This window comes from Akebia trifoliata, chromosome 5 (genome assembly GCF_017979445.1).
Source record: "Akebia trifoliata isolate Shusen 1 chromosome 5, ASM1797944v1, whole genome shotgun sequence".
NCBI lineage: Eukaryota > Viridiplantae > Streptophyta > Magnoliopsida > Ranunculales > Lardizabalaceae > Akebia > Akebia trifoliata.
In genome coordinates this window covers 33,998,084-34,016,593 of record NC_141379.1, presented here as the reverse complement: position 1 = coordinate 34,016,593, position 18,510 = coordinate 33,998,084, and the positions used below count along the sequence as shown (strand labels likewise).

General features: G+C 33.5%; 2 protein-coding genes across 3 annotated transcripts; both read right to left on the bottom strand.

Annotated features, from left to right (window-relative positions):
- Positions 1-6,941: 6,941 nt before the first annotated feature.
- Positions 6,942-7,607, bottom strand: LOC147402443 (protein RALF-like 33). The gene has a single exon (XM_086444104.1). It carries the CDS (start codon positions 7,544-7,546, stop codon positions 7,193-7,195), a length of 354 nt encoding a protein of 117 aa, XP_086300230.1. The 5' UTR covers positions 7,547-7,607; the 3' UTR covers positions 6,942-7,192.
- Positions 7,608-13,077: 5,470 nt separating this feature from the next.
- LPA1 (tetratricopeptide repeat (TPR)-containing protein) lies at positions 13,078-18,510 on the bottom strand. Of its 2 annotated transcripts, XM_086444103.1 has the most exons (9): positions 18,258-18,508; positions 16,544-16,647; positions 16,197-16,332; positions 15,805-16,036; positions 15,086-15,243; positions 14,655-14,843; positions 14,269-14,369; positions 14,084-14,180; positions 13,078-13,317 (listed from the first exon to the last, which is right to left on the bottom strand). In XM_086444103.1, exons 1-9 carry the CDS (start codon positions 18,471-18,473, stop codon positions 13,243-13,245), a joined length of 1,308 nt encoding a protein of 435 aa, XP_086300229.1. In that variant the 5' UTR covers positions 18,474-18,508; the 3' UTR covers positions 13,078-13,242. The 2 variants fall into 2 exon arrangements, 1 of the variants encoding a protein (XP_086300229.1); XR_015178885.1 differs by lacking the exon at positions 13,078-13,317 and having other exon boundaries at positions 14,269-14,365; positions 18,258-18,510.

Here is an 18,510-nt window from a genome sequence, read left to right as displayed (position 1 = left end):
CAGAAGAAAGAGAGATTCTGAAGTTTTTATTTCCTAGAACGTGCGGACCAGACGTGGTGATCGCTACTCTGTCTGGTACCACGTGGTGATTTTTCATTAGGTAAACATTTTATTGGGCTCCTCGTAAAGTTTTTTAAGAACATATACCCAATTAAAATCCACCACGTGTGATAATTAGACATTGACCTGTTATTGGTTGCAGTATGGGATAATTTCTAAATACGTGTTTGAGGGGTCCGCAAGCAGACATGAACTGGATTAGTTTCCATGTAAATTGAATTTGAATCAAGTGGGACCCACCTCGTGTTTCTTGCGAAACAGAGTTATGCGAACTGGACCACTTCATTAGCGCGTTTCGCGATCCTTGAGATCAAGGAAAAAAACATCTGGTCATGATAGATGGTATAACAACACCGTCCAAGGACCAGCACCATTAGATCTTCTTTGAGATTTGAATAAATCAGTATCTTAGTTGATAGTTGGGTCGGATTTGAAAAATCATATTCTTTGCTTTTACTATTCAAGAGTATAAATTTTAAGAGATAAGATGATTTGAACTCATGATCTCTTCCTTCTTAGAAGGAGACAGTAGCCATTACAATCAAACATTTGTTAATTAAAGAAAATTATCTAATATATATATATATATATATGGGTCCCTTTCAGCAACAAACATTTTGACAAACATTTTGGCAAAACATTTTTCAAAACATGGGTTAGAGGTTTTGGAATGGGCTGATTTTTGGTGAGGATGATCTCTATGGTGAGGAGATCACCCTCTCCAAAAATCAGCCCATTCCAAAACTTCTAGCCCCATGTTTACAAGTTAAAAAATCTTGGACCGTCCAATTTTTGTAAACCATTTTTGATGGGTTTGAAGTTATATATATGGGAAATGTTCAGCAACAAACATTTTGACAAACATTTTTCAAAATATGGGTTAGAGATTTTGGAATGGGCTGATTTTTGGTGAGGATGATCTCTACGGTGAAAAGATCATCATCACCAAAAATCAGCCCATTCCAAAACTTCTAACCCATCAAAAATGGTTTACAAAAAATGGACAGTCCACGATTTTTCAACTTGTAAACATGGGGCTAGAAGTTTTGGAATGGGCTGATTTTTGGTGAGAATGATCTCCTCACCAAAGAGATCATCCTCACCAAAAATCAGCCCATTCCAAAACCTCTAACCCATGTTTTGAAAAATGTTTTGCCAAAATGTTTGTTGCTGTAAGGGACCTTATATATATATATATAGGGTCAGGTTCAAAGGACAACCATTTCTACACACATATAGACAACGGGTTTTGTCTTATATGGGCAAAAATGTTTGGAATGGACTGATTTTTTGTGAGGATGATCTCTGTGATGAGGAGATCATCCTTGCCAAAAATCAGCTCATTATGAAACTTCTAGACCGTCCAATTTTTGTTGAAAAATTATAGACCGTCCAATTTTTGTAAATCAATTTTGATGGGGTTACAAGTTTTGGAATGGGATGATTTTTTGTCAGGATGATCCCCTCATCACAGAGATCATCCTCACAAAAAATCAGTCCATTCCAAACATTTTTGCCCATATAAGACAAAACACGTTGTCTATATGTGTGTAGAAATGGTTGTCCTTTGAACCTGACCCATATATATATATATATATATTTTGTCCAATCAAAAAATTATCTAGAGATCATTCTTACCAAAAATCAGTTTATTCCAAAATTCCTAATCCCATCACAAATGATTTACAAAAAGTGGACATTCCACCATTTTTCAACTTGTAAACATAAGGTTAGAAGTTTTGGAATGGGCTGATTTTTTGTGAAGATGATCTTCTAACTATAGAGATCATCCTCACCAAAAATCAGCCAATTCCAGAACTTCTAACCCATGTAAGACAAAACATGTTGGGTAAATGATTGGGTGCCGAACATTTCCTTATATATATATATAGCCTGGGTATAAGGGTAGATCTGTATCCAACCTGGATCTGACTCAGGTTAACTAACATCAATCCATTTTTTAATTTGGATATACTTGAAGGAGTCAAAACTCCTTAATTTGGATTCGGATCACTTGAACTTTGGATCTTTCCATTAGAGGATACTTGGTAAATTTTTTGGACCCTTAAGCCTAGTTTGAAAAAAATTCTTGTTAATTTTTGTTAGTTGCATTACCTTTGTTTGGCCCAAGGGATTGCTAAGTTCACCAAATAAAATCTAGAACCTTATATTCATGGCCTAGATTTGGTGTTAAAAAAAAAATTTCCTTCACCTAAAACCTCTAAAATGACTGAAAGCAACAACATTCATTTCTTTTTAGAAAAACTTCTATTTGAATTCTTTTACGGGTTCGATTTTTTACTTTTGAAATTTATAATGTCCAACAAACTCTTAAGTGGAAAGGGCCTCTGATTCTCCATGAAAAATGATTAAAAATAATTATCTTTTTTAAACATGCAATTTTAAGGTGAATAATTATTTCTAGAATTCATTTATTTCTCCTAAGTAACTTGTTTTTGTTTTTTATAGGTAATAATTTTTTTTTTAATAAAAAAAAATACTATCCTTTTGACCCATTTCCCATGTAACTTTAAAAAAATAATAATAATAATGTGATTCATTTTTCTTAAAATGTATTTTTCCTTTATCTGTTCTTTAAAGAAATTTTTTTTTTTTTTAAACAAATTTCCTCCAATCATACAAGTCCATGAGAAAAAATGATGTAAAACCTTAAGGGTGGAGCCGGATTTGGCCCATATGGGGGCAACTAAGAGTAGAAAAAATAATGTGTAGGCATAATAGTGGGGGATTTTTTTTTATCCGCTAATATTTACCTCAATAGCTTATAAATCTATAGACTTTTAAAATTCTAGTAGGGAAAAGTGTCCCATTGTAAATCCACCCTTGAAAAATCTATACATTTCCTAAGAAATCCCTATTTTCTTTTTTCCTTGGTTGAGCTATTTACATAGAAAATTCTAGTATACACAAGGAAAAAATCTATGATTCTGTGCCCAAGACACGTTAGTTGATTTTGTTTTTTTGTCAACTTATCACGATTCAAAAATTAATTGTCATATGGGACTTACTAATTAGAATTATGATTTTCTAACTCCCCCTTCTGACATATTCCCCCATACTCTCCTGACGTGGCATGTGCACAGAATCATAGTTTTTCTTTTTCTCAAGATACATAATTGCACATATTCATGGGGATGTGCAATTGTGTATCTCGGGGAAAAATTTATAGTTCTTTGTCCATGCTACGTCAAGGGAGTATGTCAAAAGAGTGAGTCAAAATTATTTCGACTCTACTAATTAACATCTCTTTAAAAATGCACTATGGCACACTCTAATAAAGTTGAGATCCTATTGGAACACCAACTTTAGTTATGACACACTAATCCTTTTGAAATCAAACAGTTGTTTACATATAGATTGCCATGTTATAAGAAAATGTTGGTGTGTTATTAGAATAATAAAAAAAAATTCAAGAAAATATCTAATTTAATAACTAATAATTACCAACTTTAAGTTGATAGATCCATTAAATGATCCCCCAATAAGATTAGTTGGCCCAACTGAGTGACACATATTGCATTTTTTTAGAGGAGAAGCACCTAACTTTCTGTGTGTCTGTGAAGATGTATCCGTCCAACCGAACACTCCACGTTACATAATAAAGCTAAAAAGTAATTTAAATGTCCTCCTCAGTGTTTTGGTGAATACTTGAGAAACCCTGCATTTTTATAGATACCCTTGTTCAAGACTAAATGAAATAGAGAGAAAATTACTAATACGTATAAAACTTTTATCAAAATTCCCATTTCTATACAACATTCATTTTAATTTTCAAAACATGCATGATCTTAGGTAGCAAGATCATGATGTCTCGTTGATTATAAAAGTGACGGTCTAGCTAATATTTATATTGTAACTTTTAAAGTCATATATTTTTTAATATTTAACAACACGATCAAATGTATTTATTATTCTAAAAGCAACGATCTCACTGATGAAATAATCAACTAGGTTAGTTAAGAAAAACACGAATTTACTTCAAATTCATTACAAATCTCGAGGTCTTTTTTTATGTATCTCGAAGTCTTTTTTATGGTGAATGAGGTTTAGTAAGGAAAGGGTTTCTCCATAAATAAAAAAATTCTAGTATCCAACAAAGTTTCACTTAATTTGTCTTCCCATCTTAGCTGTTTATGACACATTTCTTGGGTCATAGAAGTTAATTTTCATAAGGGACCTAATAATTAACATCTCTTAAAAAATGTACTGTGGCACACTCAAATGAGCTACTGCTCTTATGACATTTAAACCATCGTCAAAAAAAATAATTAGTGGGCCCAACTTAACGATGAATTTGAATACGAAAATTGATCGATTAAACAAATTCACACAAATATAAATTTGTAAATAATAATTACCCATAAAGTTGATAGCTCTATAAAATGATCGGCCAATTAAGGTTTGTAGGTCGGATTAAATGTCACATAATGCATTTTTGAGAGAAAAAGCACTTGATGTGCATTTAATAAAGTTTAGGGTAATTAAGACTATTTCTCAGTGTTTTGGTAATTCGTCACATTTTTCGATAAATGTAAGTAGAGACAATTACTTTTCAGTAACTTTTGAATGGCCGTCTATAGTTTTCATAAGGTTTAAGGTTTTTTTTATCTTCTTATAATAAAATGCGAAAAGTCCAAATGTAGGAGTAACACTTTGATACTAAACAAAAAGCATGTAATTATTTGAAAAATTTTCATATTATAATTATTATTTTGCAGTTAATATAGTTGTAAAAAATGATAATCCTATCATTTACGAATAAATGACTTTGTAAAGGGAGAATTCGTAAATAATAAGTTTAAAAGAGAGAGGTTTGGAAAATATTATTTCAACTTTTAAGGAAGAATATGTGAATTTGGGGTGGGTACATTAAAAGTCCATGATAAGTATTATCTTATACGTATAACTCTAGGTTTTAGTGTATATTTGAGATATCTCGTGTTTCAAATCGATGCCCTGCCTTTAATTTTTCTCCCATGATTTGTGATCGTAAAATTGTTTCGATTTCTGGGGTAATATTTTTTTACGACTTCTAAGGTAATCTTTATTTATTTATTTGACACTAATAGAATTGTGAGATTGGAATTTGAGAACAAAAAGATTCTCTTGAAGGTGCATATGATGGGTTTTGGAGTGAAAATAAATTTAGAGGTCGAAAACGATAGCATTTATACCAATTTTCTAATAGAATTCCGATGGAGTGAGGTCAAGGGATGTGTTGTCGGTTTGAAACATGGGCTATCTCGAATATTCACCAAAACACGAAATGGTGAACTATATTTCTTTCACAGATATTTTTAAAAAAAACCAAGGATTTTATTATTGTTGTGTAATTACATTAGCAAAGTCTTGAAAGGACAGTGTTTGATAGCAAAATTATAGACAAAGTTGTAGGCAAAGTTTTGTTCTATTTGGTTAAGAAGTTTTGGATTTTTTGTGATAATGATCTCTACGATGAAATTTATGTACTAAGCAAGGTTTTAAAACTCAATTTCGTGTCTTGTCTTGTCCATGTCAGATATCGAGTTATCTTGGAAGAGTTTTCCGATACATTTGAGACGTCCCATCTAAAAATTTGAAAAATGAATGTTTTAAAAATTGACTTGTCCTTCCATCTCATTCATGCCTGATATAATATCGAGATGACTCGGACAATGTGTCTCAATCTTGGATTTGTTTTGAAACCATTGAACTAAGCTGATGAGCTAACTAATGGCACATGAGATCCTAGGTTGGGTCCACTAAGAACCAGAAACCCAACCCTACCCGGATTGATGGATCAGTCGATAAAACCCAATCCATTATCACAAAGAAAGCAAAGAGAGAGAGATTCTCTTTCAAGTTTTGAATATAAAAAAAAAATTGAAATTAAAGTGAGAATCTCAGTGACAATGGTGGACCTATGTATTAATTTGGAAATGTGGTATAATGGGTCCCACTAGCTTTGAATATGGGTGAGATGGATCCATTATTAACAACCCCAACCCACTCAGCTAAAGAGTATGAGTTGGTTTAATATCTTTGGAGGTTCATGACTCTTGGCACGCCATTTTAATCAAACCATGTCATGTGGTTTGAATGAGAATGTGAATTGGACCAAAAACCCATTGATTTTGATTGCTTCATGGATGATGATAGAGATCTAAAAACATATATACAAGTGGGTTGGATCATAACCCATTGATTTTGACCGCTCCACAGATGGATAAAGACCTATAATGGCTTTGTAGGGTTAAGGTTTCAAAATCAATCAAATTCCACAACTAACCCAACAAAAGATCCTTCAACCCACCAATCTTGGGCTTCAGGAAAATATTAATTGGTCAATAATAGTACTTCAATTCTTCGGAAAGTCTTTGATGGTGATGGTGAAGATCTTCGATTATTCTTTTATTTTGAATTATTTAAAATAAACGTTACTTAAAACTTAAGCTTTCTCCATCTTTTACTTGACAACAGAGAAGAAAAAAAAGGTAAAAGAAATCATTTAAAACAAAGAAAAAAAAAATTCAAATCAAGGACTACCAAATACCCACAAACCACATATTCCTCAAAAGAAAATTTTACAAGAACACCATCCAAAAAATTCAATTTTTCTAAGATCCATATAAAAAAAAAATTGAATATAAATTGATTTAAGAGATCATTTGTAACCGAGATTCAAGAATAAACAATTTTAAAAAGAAACCCATGAACCAATTAAAGATATAAATTACTAAATTCAGCCAAAACCCAAAGATTTATTACCGACTATAGCAAATTAATAGATCTTCACTCAGATCTTTCAATCAAATTCAAGAAAAAAACCACACTACCCAAAACAGAAAAAGAGGGGGGAAATTGTAAATAAACTACCTATAAAAAAAAACTGAAATTAAAATAAAATCATATAAAAAGAATGTTTTACAGAAACACCCAAATATAATTATATCAAACACCAACATAATCAGCATATCCCCCATTTTTCTTCAAATCAAAGTTACCCAACACCTTCCTCCTCCTCCTCCCCATCTCCAAGTATGACCAAACAAACCCCAAATTTCACCAAAATTACAACAACAAAAAAAAAGAGAAGAAAAATGAAGATTTTTTTTTTAAGAAGTAAAGATAACTAACTTCGGCATCGAGTAATGGCGTTGCAGCCACGGCTGTAAGGGTTAGCTTGAGCTCCAGGTTTGCAATTGTAGTACGAAGCGCCACGTCGAGAGCAGGGTACAGTGTTCCTCTTCAGCGCACCATAGCTAATGTACTGGTTTGTTGCTAAAATCCGCCGATTGATCTCAGAGTCCATTTCGAATTCGTTTCCAGACATACACTCTGCGATGGAGCCTTGGCAAGCTGATGTCGTCGGGATCCAACCCAAACTGTGTTCTCCAGTTGAATCAACGGTGGAGATTGAGAGGATTAGAGCGGTGATGAAGATTGGGAAGATCACGAGGAGGGTTGAAGAAGATGTCGTCGCCATTGTTGTCCTCTTCTCTTTGTTTCTCTCTCTTGCAGTATAGCAGCTGTGCTGAGATAGAGATGAGAAGGTTGTGTGTTATAAGGTAAAGGTTTGGAAATTTGACATTAGTTTTGTGGAAATTAACGGAAATGCCACTCTCTATTCCTTTCGTTGAGGTCCTCCACTAATATTTGACTTTGTTTTTAGCTTAGATCAATTTTTTTTAACTTTTCTTTTTCAACCATAAAAAAGATAGAAAAAGTGTGAGATGTCCCCCATTGATGTTGAAAATGTGGGTCACCAAATCATCAAATTGATCACATGTTATATGGAGTCATCCTCACACAATTGGACTCATAAAGTTTGTTGGAGGTACTTATGGTTTGTTTGTCTATTAAAATTTTTCATGAAAATTAATTTCTCAAAAAATGCAATTTTATTTTATTTTCAGCATTTTGTTAAGAAAATATAATATATTTTTTTTTTTGAAAGATAATAGTGAAGTTGGATTTTAAGAGAGTTGAACCTAAGCCGTGGCAACATTTTCCACATTTCTTAAGGCCTTTACAAAAATAAGAAATCGATTTTCTCACATTGATTCATGTTCTCTCTATTCGTATAATGAATCGTGCTAGAATGACCTCAAGATTGGACCTCATATCACACATCTTAACATGAAAGTGGATATGAATCATAGATGCTTTTTCACTCGTATCTTGAGAAAATGCATCTATGGTTCCCATACACGTTCATGTCAGGGTATGCAATGTGAGGTCTAATCTTGAGGTCATTTTATCATTATTCTCTTATAAATTTTTCATCAAAATTAAATATTTTTCGTAAAGTCAGATGCCAATATACAATTTATTGAGAAAGAGAATCTTCCCAAGAACAAATATATCCTTGTACACACAAGCTGACATGACATCCAATTAATTACATGTTGAGTGAGACATCACCTCACAATAAGATAAATAAAAACTACGTGGGATTTAAGGATTTTTTTTTGTGAGAAATCAATTTCTAAAAATAAAAATAAAAAGTGATTTTCCTTGTTTTTTTATATCATTAATCGATAAAATTGATTATTTTTCTCTTCAAGGTATAGTGTAACATGCCTAAAATAATTACATGTTTTATCTAGAGAGTTGTTACAATGAAATTAGAAACACTCCTAAAAACATGAAAATTATTGCAATGTCATTAGAACCCTCCTATTCAATGTATCTTAAAAATGTGGGATTTCTTTTTCTTTTTTTCTTCTTTCGAAAGTTTAGTTCTTTCTATATTTGATAAAATAATAAATTATTTTAAAAACTAAACAAGAAAATATCTACCATAAGAAAGTCATTGATAATAAAAATCCATCTAAAAAATTTAGTGTCAAATAAAAATGAAATACATTTCTTCGCAGGGAAAGAGCTAGTAAGGAGTTAGTGGGGACATGCCCCATCTGTCCCTACTCCCTTGTCTCTTGACCGGTCCCTTCTCATATACTAATTGGAAATGACCTAAATATCATTTTCTTCAACTTCTAACCAAAAATCTCAAAATTTCTATGTAAAATCATTCATCTTCAAGTTCTTCAACTTTACAACTAACCATAGTTTGTCCCCACTCTAAGAAAATCCTGACTCCACCATTGTCTCTTCGTTCATTGTTTTTTTATATTTTTATAGAGCCACACTTTTGTTATTGAAAGTACATCTATATTGCTAATAGAAAAAAAAAAAAAATTTGCATCCCTCAATCAATCAACGTTCATCTCCGTGAAATACAATTTCGTTTTATTATCATTTTATAAAATAAAAAAAAAAATGATTCACCCCCTCTAATATGTGTTCAAATATCTTTAATTTTTCTTTTTTGGGCATTCGGAATTTGATTTGGGAAATTTAGAGGACACGTGTCACAACAAAGAGAAGGTTTTCAAAATTTATTTAAAGATAAATAAAATTTTTCTGATCAAGTCAATATCATATGGTAGGTATGCGCATCAGTTGTTCTAATCCTTATAAGAGCTATAATAACGTGGGTGGCGTAAACATACATAAAGTGATGGGGCAAGTTTGTAATTAGGGAGACAATTGGGGCATTTTAATAAGTGGATCTAAAGAGGCATTCGGTTGACTGTATTATTATTATTAAATTTGGAATAAAGAAAAAGGACGGAACGGTCCACCAGAGAATCTGTTCACCGAAACACGTTTCCCCACTGTCCTTCTCTCCTTGCCGTTAAATTTTGCAGTCACCGTTAATTTTAAATGTAATCGTCAACTATGGGCCTTTTTATCTGTCACTAATCCAAATAGACACCATCCCATACAGCTGTGTAATCAACTAATCGTGTATCGCCACGTAGCAAACGTGAAGATGGACACCATTTAGTATTTGGTAGGTTCCATTTATATTTTTAAAATGAGTAATGCCGAAGTTACTCTCTATCTATCCATCCTACTCATTCGACCTGAATGAATAAATTGGATATAACATATAAGCAAAGTTTTTCTACTCGATTAAGAATTCGGATAATATAATTCAATGCCTATTTATCTAAAAGTTATGTTGGATCAAGTATAAATATACGTCATATCTTACCTGATTGTCATATCCTACTTGATTATTTGACAATAAAAATATAATTACATATTCTATATATAAATATATGTAAATAATTAATTTTTTCTTATATAATTTTTATTATTAAAATAAATAAATAAATAAATTCATATGGGAGGGTAAAATTTTTGATTTAATTGTTATCCTAAAATTTAGGGGTGCAATTTAATTCAGTTCAAATCGAGAATTGAATTAAATTGTGAAATTTGGATTGGTTTGATTCAATTTAGACTGGTATCGATTCGGTTTCGGATTTAAAAAATAAAGAATCGATGAATTCGATCCGGTTATTGATTCAGGTAATATAAAAAATCGAACCAATATTAATTTAAAATAAAATATTTAATTTATATTTAATTTTTTACAAAACCTAACCCTCGTCTCTCTCTCTTTCGTTTCTGTGACTTGCGGCCTACGGTTGCCACCGACTCATCTCTTTCTCTACGGTTACGACCTACAACTACATCTTGCGACCTGCGATTACTACCTGAGACTACGACCTGCGATAGGTTCATCTCTCTCTCTTTCTTAAATTGCAAAACAACGTAACGATAGGAGATTTGATGGAATTTCTGCTTTCCTTGGCAACCCATGAAATCGAACCAAATTGAAATAAAGTCGAGTTGGATTGGTTCATTCTAAAAAAATTTGATTCAATTTTGGTTCTCGTATAATGGAACCGATCTTGGTTGGTTCGATTATGATTTTGCTCTAAACCAAACCAACCCGAACCAAGTTGCATCCCTACTAAAATTCATATAAGAAATCAAGTATAGGTGTGTATGTTTCAATTTGGGTATGAAGTAGATATAAGTCTTACCTAACCTGTTGCCAACCCTAGAAATGACCTCAAGTTAGAATCTCATATCGCACATCTTAATGTCAAAGTGTATTGGAACCATAGATGCTTTTCATTGAGATTCCATTTCATCACTAGCGTTTACTATTCACCCCAATGCATATGTAAATCACCACATAATAATTAACACACATCTTGGGATGCTGTCAATAAAGTAAGTTGGTGTGGTAATAAAAATTCTTTATTACACAAATATATATATATCTTTTGACTAATTTTTTTTTTATCTTAAATATATTTATAACAATTTTTTTTAAAAGGCTACTATTGCCACACCAATTTTTATGTAAATTACACAAGAATTGCACATAATTGGTGTGGTGTTAGCAAAAGTTTGTGTGGCAATGTCAACTCTCACATAAAAAAGATCAATTCAAGATTCCATTGCAAAATCTAGTTGGAACAGGTTGGATATCAATAACTTCCTTTTATTGACCTTATTAATTAATTATTGATTAAAACTGTTTAGTAAATAAATAAATAATATATTCCAAAATCATAATAAAACTAATCATGCTTCATCTCTAAATTTTGCCAACTTTTACCGCACACTATTATAATAGAAATTAAATATGTAAAATCGATTCTAGAATGGATTATAGGCAAGAATCAGATTCTAGAAGCCGATTTTAAAACGCCCTCCAAAGTTTTCTTTAAAGAAGATTCCAATATCACGGCCACCAGAAATCATGAATCAGAAAGTATGTATAAAGTTACTGAAAGCTATAGTATTTAACGGAGTTAGAAACGTCAACAGAACGGACGTGACGTCCACGTACTCCCTCAATCTCAATGCTTGGGCTGCAGTTCGTAAGACGTTAGAGGCGGTGTTTGCGCGTCCGAAATCCCTAATCAGGCCAGCTGTCACCTCGTTTTCCTTTTTTTTTTTTTTTTTTTTTTTAATATCTTTATATTTATTTATTTTAATTTTTCTCTCTTCACAGTCACATCTGATCATATATAAAGCTCATCAAAGCTAAAGACATTCTTCGATTTTGACAAAAATACCCTCAAATTTCAAAACTCCCAAAGAGCCCTCAACGGCCTTGTTGTCCTAACCTTTGACCTCTTGACATAACCACCCATTCACCATATGAATCTCTTTCATCTTATTAATAAAGATAAATAAAGAGAGTTACCATTGGCACACAAAATTTTACTAATGCCACACCAATTCTTATATAAATTATCAAAAATTGCATACAGTTGGTGTGGCGTTAGTAAAAGTTGATGTGGCAATATCAACTCTCTAGATAAATATTATATATTTCCTCGAAGTTCAGAACAGCTCCAATTGTCGTACAAAATTTTATTTAATATCTGACCTCTATTACCTAACAGTTTTGGATGATTAAAAAATTAAAATAACGCTGGCATGCACGCATAAAGATAGACATTTTTCATTTTTGGTTTCTATTCTCAAGAAGTAGATCCGATTATTTCTTGGAGCGATTTTTTTTCGTTCCACTTTTATTAGAAGCCCAAATTTGTCTTTAGGAGCCACCACCCTTGTGATCCCACTTGGTAGATCTCCTATGGACTCATCTCACATATCACCATTTTTGGGGTTCAAAGGCTGAAAGAAAGCTTGGATCCTAGATTATAACCATATTATATATATATTATCTTTAGTGGTCCGCACATACCATTAACATGTATATGTATAACAGTTAAATATACCATTTTATGTGAAAGGACATATAGAGACTCGAGGGTGTGACTTAGGTAACAAACCAATTGCCTTTACCATCTCAATTAGGTTGATCAGAATGTTTTAAAATTAGGTTAGGAAGGCGAAATATGATAAAAATAGAAATATAGGAAACGATTGGGTATTGGAGAGATTCTATTGCGTTAAGTTTAATAGAAATGCAATTGCGTCAAGTTGTTCATTTTCGGCTCCTTATTGGGAAGGGTGGCCTACATTTGTTAGGCAAAGCACCAAATGTTGTGCTATGGGGATAGGAATCCTTGAAATTGGCGTGTTTGTCATAATCCCAAGTTTTAGTGAAAATTACATCACACAAGAATTTTGCCTCCTTTTGAAGAAAAAACTTATAATTGTGGCCAAACGAAGAATAATTTTGTCCTCAAGATCTACATTCTCATAATAAATCGGTTGCATGACATAATGCCTGAGAGATATCTACAAAGGAATTATAGAACATAACAATTATAACTCTTGATGTCTTTCTCTAATCGAGGATGCTTTTGTTCGAGCAGGTGACCACAAATAGTTCTATCTTTCTAGTTTGCTTAGCAATGCGTCCATCGGGGGAAGCTCCTTCACAATTTGTTGCCAATCAGGCATTCCCTGCACACATTATGAAGTTGTCGATAGCACAGTATTTTAATGCACATAAGGACCATGACATAAATATATAATTATGTGACGAAAAAAGGCCCACACTTTCTCATCACCATGACCATCCTAACCACTTTTTTCACAGTAACATAAATCTAATCTACCAACATAAATTAGCACACACCTACTAAACTTCGCCATGAATTGAAACAATTTTATTGGAGAGATTCTGTTGTCACTTCAACTTTTGTTAAGGCCAACCCAATTCACATGTAAATCACCAAAGAATTAGCACACACTTGGGGTGGCATTAGCACAAGTTGGTGTGGCAATAGCAGCTCTCTTTTATTGTTATCAATTGGAGATTCAATGAAATATTGCCATGTGGCACAATGCCATGAAATTTTGACCCACCCCTTGGTTGACCTTCACACAAAAAATTGTCCTGATTGAAGATTTCTAACGATCATGATGAACAAAAACAATTAGTAAAGAAACATTACTGAAAAATGCTCAAAGCCAATGGCTAGAAATTGTCAATTAGGACGGTTTTTGTGTGAATGTCCACTGATGGTTGGACCTAAAATTCATGGGCCAGTAAGCCGAAAAAGTGTGCCAAACAACCATATTTGGCATGATCAACAAGAGGGACAGGTGCAACCAACACCTTAGGTTTCCTAGTTATAGTATCCACTAAATATGCTGAGTGAGAAGAACTATTTCCATTTTCATACAAGAAAACACGTATTAAAAAAATTATATCATGTCGACTTACCTTCCCCGATCTTCGAACACGACCATCTAGGCGCAATAGTATGTACACATCCTCACCAGGAGTAACACCTTCGGATTTTTGTTGATCACGTATCCACCTAAAAGAGAGAGGAAAAATCAAAATATAGAAAGACCAAATAAATGTCATTTTAAAGGAAGCATAGATGAGGCAGAGCAATGTATGACCTTTCCCATTCGGAAGGTGATATAATTTCCGCCTTGAACCGCACTTCTGCTTTCAACCGTGACTTTGCAGCTACAGACTCAGCTCGTTTCTCAAAATCTTCCTACCATGAGTACACATAAGGTATCAAGAACTATATAAATTTTAAATTATAATATGCTTGCAACATAATACATTGATAAACAAAATATCAAAGAATTGTTTGGTGTTAAAGTAGTTTGCATTAAAGATATTTGCACACTACTTTTGTTAATTGTATCCAATGTTTCATAGAGCTTTTCGGTGGCCGGGAAAGCATCATTGGATACCTCTAGAAGACGTCTCATATGAAGTTTATGTAGGTAAGACATTAAAGTAGGTTATGCAGATGTGAACATCTATATCTTACCCCGATAGACGGAAGAGATGTAGCACCCTTTGTAGGGAGACCAAAACCTTTCCTCTCTGTTGGTGGTCTTCTATCTTCACCCCATATGAGAGGAACCAAAAGAACACCTCGTTTAATGAGTTCAGTTCGGAATCGCTCAGCCTTTTGAATAGCTAAAGAAACAGTCTCTTTCTTCCCAGCCAAAATAACCTACAAGCATTCCTTAGAACAGTAAGACACGCAGACAAAAATGTCAATACTCTCAACAAAATGGAAACGGGAAGACATTAGAAACAACCTAATCCATTTACTCATAGATTAAAACATTATAACATCATGAAAATCTCATGATGTCGGCATGAACTTTAGAGAAAAGTTCAAAGAAAATCACTAAGGGTATATATTTATTTGTGAGTTACAGTATCCAAGAAAGGAAAAGTGTTGGTACTAACAGGCCTAACGGTGTCACGTAGCTGCACAAGTTCAACAACCCTATTGGTTGAAAGGCGCAAAGGCAACCTCGAAAGAGTTTCATCTCGAGATATTTGTGCTAGCTGTTCCTCTTCTTTCTTGTTGTCCCAGATAAATAATGCCACGAGAAGAATAATACCTGCCAAGTGCTGATTAAAAAATATTAGTCATGTTAAGAAAAATATATCACTTATTAGCATCAACAAGCGTTCAATAATCTTTTTTCAGTGCTCTTAATTACCAAACCAACAAAAAGTCAAAAAACATACACTGTTTCTGGACATATGTTACCTGGTTCGTTAGTTCGCTCGGCTCGAATTCGGGGTAATTGACGTTAATCTCATAGAAGAAGACTCAGGTCAAGGGGGTATATAATCAATTTAAAAACAAAAGGGTATTTTTAATATGACCAAACCTTGGGATTTTTAAAGTAAGGGTTATCTCTAAAATATTAACCAAACCATGGGGGTATCTCTAAAATTCACCAAAATAAGGGGGTTGGTTAGGTTTGTTGTTTTTGACGAACCCGCTACAAACCGAACCTCCCGTTTGCAGTTCGTTACTGTATTAGTGAACCCAGTAACATAGTTCTGAACCGACAAGTATGGGGTCGGGTGATAAAACTCAGTATCACAATCTATGACTTCATCATTGAGACATGAATGAATTTCTTCAGTAAAAAAAAACACACATTGCTCACCTCCGATATTGATGGCAGCATTTCCAACTGTTTCCCAGATATCAGGAGCACCATCACCTCCTTGAATTGCACGGAATAGTCTTGGAATGGTAAAGAAAGTTGAAATTCCTGCAGCTGCGGCAAATGCCACATAAAAGAATCTCCTAACCCCACGAAATGGTGCTTGGACTTCACTAATGAGTTTGAGATCTCTCCTGAAACTGTAGCCAATGTCTTCCCCTCCTAGCCTAGCCTGTATAAGTGTAATAAAGACAATATGGGGCTTAATATTTAAGGCTTGACAATAAAAAAAGAAAATCAAGAGGAATGCCAAAAATATGAACATTCCTTGGTACACATGGAGCATGAGAGGATTGAAAAAATTTACATGAAAAACATGATAAAATATAAACCTCTTCCTGTAATTCTTTAAATTCAGGCAAAGCTCTGAAGGAGGCCAAGTCTGGATCATTAAGAATAGTACCGAATTTGAGATCATACTCTCGTAAAGCAGTCCGCAGGCAATCTGCAGCTTTCCTTCCTTCCCCTCTGAGTCAAGGAAAATAAAGTATAAAAAACTCATCAATTTACATGAAAAACAAATGGAAATGAAAATTGAAAACAATTAAAACATCTTTGATTTCAAGAGAAGGGCCTCAATTTCTTAGCCGCCTTAAAGTGGTTAAATAATTGTTTTTATTACTAACCTCAGTCACAAGTTTCGAAAAAAAATGGAACAAAGAGAAAAACAAATTACTACCGGTAAGCATGACAGCAAGCTTTGTTATAGAGTGCAGCTTGAGCTTCCTCTGCGTTTGGATCTAAAGTAAGTGCGGTTTCGAACTGACTAAGAGCATCTTTTACCTGGATCATGCATTGAAAAGGACATAATAAGTGGAATAAGTCCTCTGTTAATGACTGCCTTGTAATTTCAGAAGTATTACATGTCACTGTTCCAAAATAAGACTGATAAATTGTTAACCAACAAGATATAGAATTTTAGGCAGTATTGTTGCATAGTTTGGTATCTGAAACTGTTGCTTGACCTTCAAAACTATGGACAAATTCAATTCTATATTGAGGTAACCACAAAACCCATTGAAAATCTTGGGTTTTATGTCCAACTTGGGCAGCTGAAGCCAATATGACGGAGCAATTTTGCTGGATCATGGCTTGAGAATATAATCCAGCTGCCTCGCATGCTTGCTAAACAACAAAATCATAGCACAACATCCAACATTCCGCAATTGAATTTATGATCCTTTGACACACTAAGGTGCTCATAAGATGTAATTTTGATTGCTACAGATGTTTTTTGCAAGAAAATTGAGATATTATTTTCAGATGGGTGTCCAATAAGGAGTTTCAATTGGTTTGAGTGCTATAGAAGAGAAATCCCTGAGACATATATGTTAAACTTTGTTAAAGTACGGCAATTGGGTCATACAAGAATTTCTCCATAGGAGCTACTTTGAAATTGTTATTGCCCAAATGATGGATCCATGACTTCTTGGCAATGACCATGGCCTCTGAGTAGAAACATGCCAAGCTTGTTCAAATATAAGGATCTACGAAATACTTTTTTTTATATTGTCCTTGATGAGTAGCTATGAATGTAGTTTACCAATATCATAATTCATAACTGTAAATGTGCACACATTCAAGGAGTTTCGGACTTGCCATTCAACTAGTCTCGACTCTAACAAGTAGACGATCTAACCACACAAAAAAAAAACCAACCTGATTAGATGATCCTCACCAAAAATATATCATATTTTCATGGTTGATCAAAAGATAAGTGTTCCTTTCAAGATGTTCATAGATCAGATGCTCAGAATCATCACATCAGTTAAATCTTTTGGCATGGAGGACCTCATTGACTGGTCTGATTCCCCTGGTCATGCACCGCATGCTTTATTACGATTTACAACATAATATCATATTTTGCTAGATAGAGACCTTTAGGATGAAATTGTATAAGACTTTCAGACTTGTAACACCGCCTTTAATTAGTTCGACATATCTTAGTAGCAAATTTGGGGCTTCCAGTGGATTCCACTATCCATCCAATGCCATGAAGAATACAAAATCGAAGCTTCCAGAAAAAAAAAAAAAAAGATTTGATCAAATTAACCATCTATGAGACTTCATCGAAGGCCCGATATAGGAGAATTTGATAATTTTACTCCCAAAAACATTCGACCCAAGATTTGCGATTACAAATATTTATGATAATGGAAAACCAAATGTTGGTTTTCAAATCAAAATCACAGTTGGAATAATTAATTGAGATATCAAATAACATGAAGAGAGGTAAATAGTAAATACCCATTTCGCAAAACATCGATTTCTGTATGAATCTCATCGAAAACTTGAAAATTTTACAAGATTCGAAGCTACCCATTACATGAAACTGAACTAAATTGAATATTTAAGCTTGAAATTGACAAATAAAGATGGGAAAACTGAATTACTCGTCCTTTGGAGAAGAGGGAGAGACCCAAGTTGACACATGATTCTGCAGTTTCTGTTTGGGTTTTGGATGATGATGATGGTGAAGAAGAAGAGCAATAGATGATAGAAAGACGACCAATTTTCTGGGATTTCAGATGGGTAGAGTCGGGAAGCCATGTTCTTGGTTTTGAGAAGTAGAGCAAATGCTGCTGCAGTCCAAGAGCAGCCACAGCCATTGAGAAATCATGTAAAAGAGACAGTTATCTAAAGAGG

Excerpts from the sequence above, each read along its gene's own strand:
- LOC147402443 (XM_086444104.1), bottom strand. The coding sequence starts at position 7,546 with ATGGCGACGACATCTTCTTCAACCCTCCTCGTGATCTTCCCAATCTTC.
- LPA1 (XM_086444103.1), bottom strand. The coding sequence starts at position 18,473 with ATGGCTGTGGCTGCTCTTGGACTGCAGCAGCATTTGCTCTACTTCTCA. Across the intron at positions 14,370-14,654 it reads CATCTCTTCCGTCTATCGGG|GAAGATTTTGAGAAACGAGC; the intron begins GTAAGATATAGA and ends TACTCATGGTAG. Across the intron at positions 13,318-14,083 it reads GTGTTCGAAGATCGGGGAAG|GGAATGCCTGATTGGCAACA; the intron begins GTAAGTCGACAT and ends TAATGTGTGCAG.